Genomic DNA, 2,784 nt, shown 5'->3' on the forward strand with positions numbered 1-2,784 from the left:
AAAAAAAAAAAAAAAAAAAAAAAAAAAAAAAAAAAAAAAAATATATATTATATATATATAATATATAATATATTATATATATATTTGATTTTATATTTAAAAATTTTTTTTTTTTTTTTTTTTTTTTTTTTTTTTTAAAAAAATTTTAAAAAAAAAATTTAAAAAAAAAAAAAAAAAAAAAAAAAAAAAAAAAAATATTTAGACCATATACAAAGTATTATAAAAAAAAAATAAAACAAATAATATTTTTTAATATTCTTCTTTTTGGCTTCTTTCTTTAAATCATATTTTTAAGAACAAAAGCTAAATGCAATAATTTTTTTGTCTTGAATTTTTTTTTTTTTTTTTTTTATAATCTAAACTAGATGTATGAATATATAAAAAAAAAAAAAAATATATATATAAAATAAAATAATAAATATTTTAATAATTACAACCATATTTAAAATACAAACAAGAGTGTATATATTTGAATGTAATATATTTTTAATATATATGTTTTATTTATATATATAAAAAAAAATATATATATACATATATATATTTGGTTATCCTCTTTTTTAAATAATACTAGAAATATTTTGTTTTATATTTCTAAATCTTTAATATATCACTATATATATATATATATATTTATTTTTTTATTTTTTTATTTTTTTTTTGGTTTCATATTTGGAATATTTTTCTAGAAGCTTACAAAATGGTTGAGAAGAAAATAGACGATGCCCCTTTTCTTTCCAAGATGGAGAACTTTGAAATATCTGATAAGAAAGGGAAGGGTTCTAAAAAAGATGTGAAAAATGAATATAAAAGTTTAAATAATGAATTTCATTTTGATGAAGAGAAAGGTGAGAATGATGAAGAAGATAAAGATAAAGATATGAATGAAGGAGATGTAAATAAAAATCATAATAAAAAAGAAAATAATAATATACGTATGATTCAAATTGATAGAAAAAATTTAAAAAAAATGTTTAGTAGTCAATTTTTTACACAAACATTGACAGATGATTCAAGTAGTAATTCTGTGTCTGAATTAAAAGTAATTAAGAAATATGCATGTGTAGAATTTTTTAAAATGTTATTTCTTGTCTCATTATTTTTTGTAACTTCATATTATTCATTCATTTATATTTATAATAATTTTATGGGAACAAATCATATATGTGGATCTTTGGATATGTATAATTATAAGTATGAAGAGTCGGTCAAATTTATATCAAGTATTAGTAATAATAAATACTACATATTTACAGGTAATAAAAAATATATATATATTATTAATTTTTTTGTATCCTTATTTATATGTGCTTCTCTTTTGGGCTTAGCCCCTTCAAATCAAAAAAAAATTTTTTTTTTTTTTTTTTTAGGAAAATTTCCATTTGACGTTATAACATATAAACTAAGAAAAGAGGCTCTAAAAAATAGTATGAATGAAGAAATAAAAAAATATAACGAATCCAATGCAAATATTATATATGATAATATTTCAAATTTAGATGATCATCAAATTCAAATAATATCCTTTAATAAATACAATAATAAAATGAAATGTGAGAAAAATATTTTTGATTTATATAAGCCCTTTTATCTAAAAACTACAGATGCACCTATAAAAAATATGGATTATATTTATAATGAGGTCAATTATAATTCTATAAGTAACCCATATAATATAGCAGAAAAAAAGGTGATCATAAAATTATACCACAAATATGTGTATGTATGTATGTATATATATTTATTTATTTATATAATTACCAATTATTTATTTGTATCTCTTCATTTTACAGCTATTCTCTGAAGTATCCACATTCATGAAAACGAATGAAAAAAAAAATAAAATCTGTTTTATTACCTCTTATCTAAAATCCTTAAAAGATGAAGATACGTCAAATTTTAATAATGCCATAGTCGAAAATAACAATAATAATAGTAGTATCAATAATTATGGTAGTAATCCTTCTGATGAGAAAAATCAACAAAGTGAAGAAAATAATAACAGAGAAAACTATTTACAAAATAATAATAATGAAAAGAAATATTTTAAAAATACTAATTCAATAGGAGATAATGACAACAAAAAGGTTTATCAAGAAAGTAATGTTTTGAATTTTAATTATAGTAATAATATGGTTCCAGAAAAAAAAAAAATTATCTTTCTTTATGATCAAAGCGGTTAGAGACAACAAAGACAAAATGAAAGAAAATATATAAATAATATTTTGAACATAAAAATAATTATATATTAAAAAATTACACGAAATATTTACATAATATATAAATAAATAAATAAATATATATATATATATATATATATATTTCTCCCATTTTTATAGACAACAACTTTGTTGACCTGGTCATAGCCATTTATAGTATGCAGTATGGAAATACTTATAACAACTTGAAAGATTACTGGGAAGAGATAAGAAAGAAATTTAAGGTTATTCATGCTGAGGAGATATACTTATTTGAATGGTAAAACAAAAAATAAGAAATAACATATATATAAACACATATATATATATATATATATATATATATATATATATATGTATGTATCTATTACTTTGTCCATATATTATACTACAACAAGTTAATTTATTATTCATTCTTTTTTAACTTATTATAGGTACTGCTTAGGTATAAATTTCAATTTAATAGAAAACAATAATCAATACAAGTTAAAATGTGTTGATCTTTTAAAATAATTTAAAAAAAAAAAAAAAAAAAAAAAAAAAAAAAAAAAAAAAAAAAAAAAAAAAAAAAAAAAAAAAAAAAAAA

The 2,784-nt window shown here is 17.5% G+C and overlaps 1 protein-coding gene across 1 annotated transcript; it reads left to right on the forward strand.

The window, feature by feature from the left end:
* Positions 1-700: 700 nt before the first annotated feature.
* Positions 701-2,711, forward strand: PGSY75_0815500 (hypothetical protein; the record flags this gene model as incomplete). The annotated part of the gene is made up of 5 exons (XM_018785282.1): positions 701-1,256; positions 1,371-1,690; positions 1,794-2,178; positions 2,340-2,478; positions 2,633-2,711. 5 exons carry the CDS (start codon positions 701-703, stop codon positions 2,709-2,711), a joined length of 1,479 nt encoding a protein of 492 aa, XP_018642249.1.
* Between the last annotated feature and the right edge of the window lie 73 nt (positions 2,712-2,784).

This window comes from Plasmodium gaboni, chromosome 8 (genome assembly GCF_001602025.1).
Source record: "Plasmodium gaboni strain SY75 chromosome 8, whole genome shotgun sequence".
NCBI lineage: Eukaryota > Apicomplexa > Aconoidasida > Haemosporida > Plasmodiidae > Plasmodium > Plasmodium gaboni.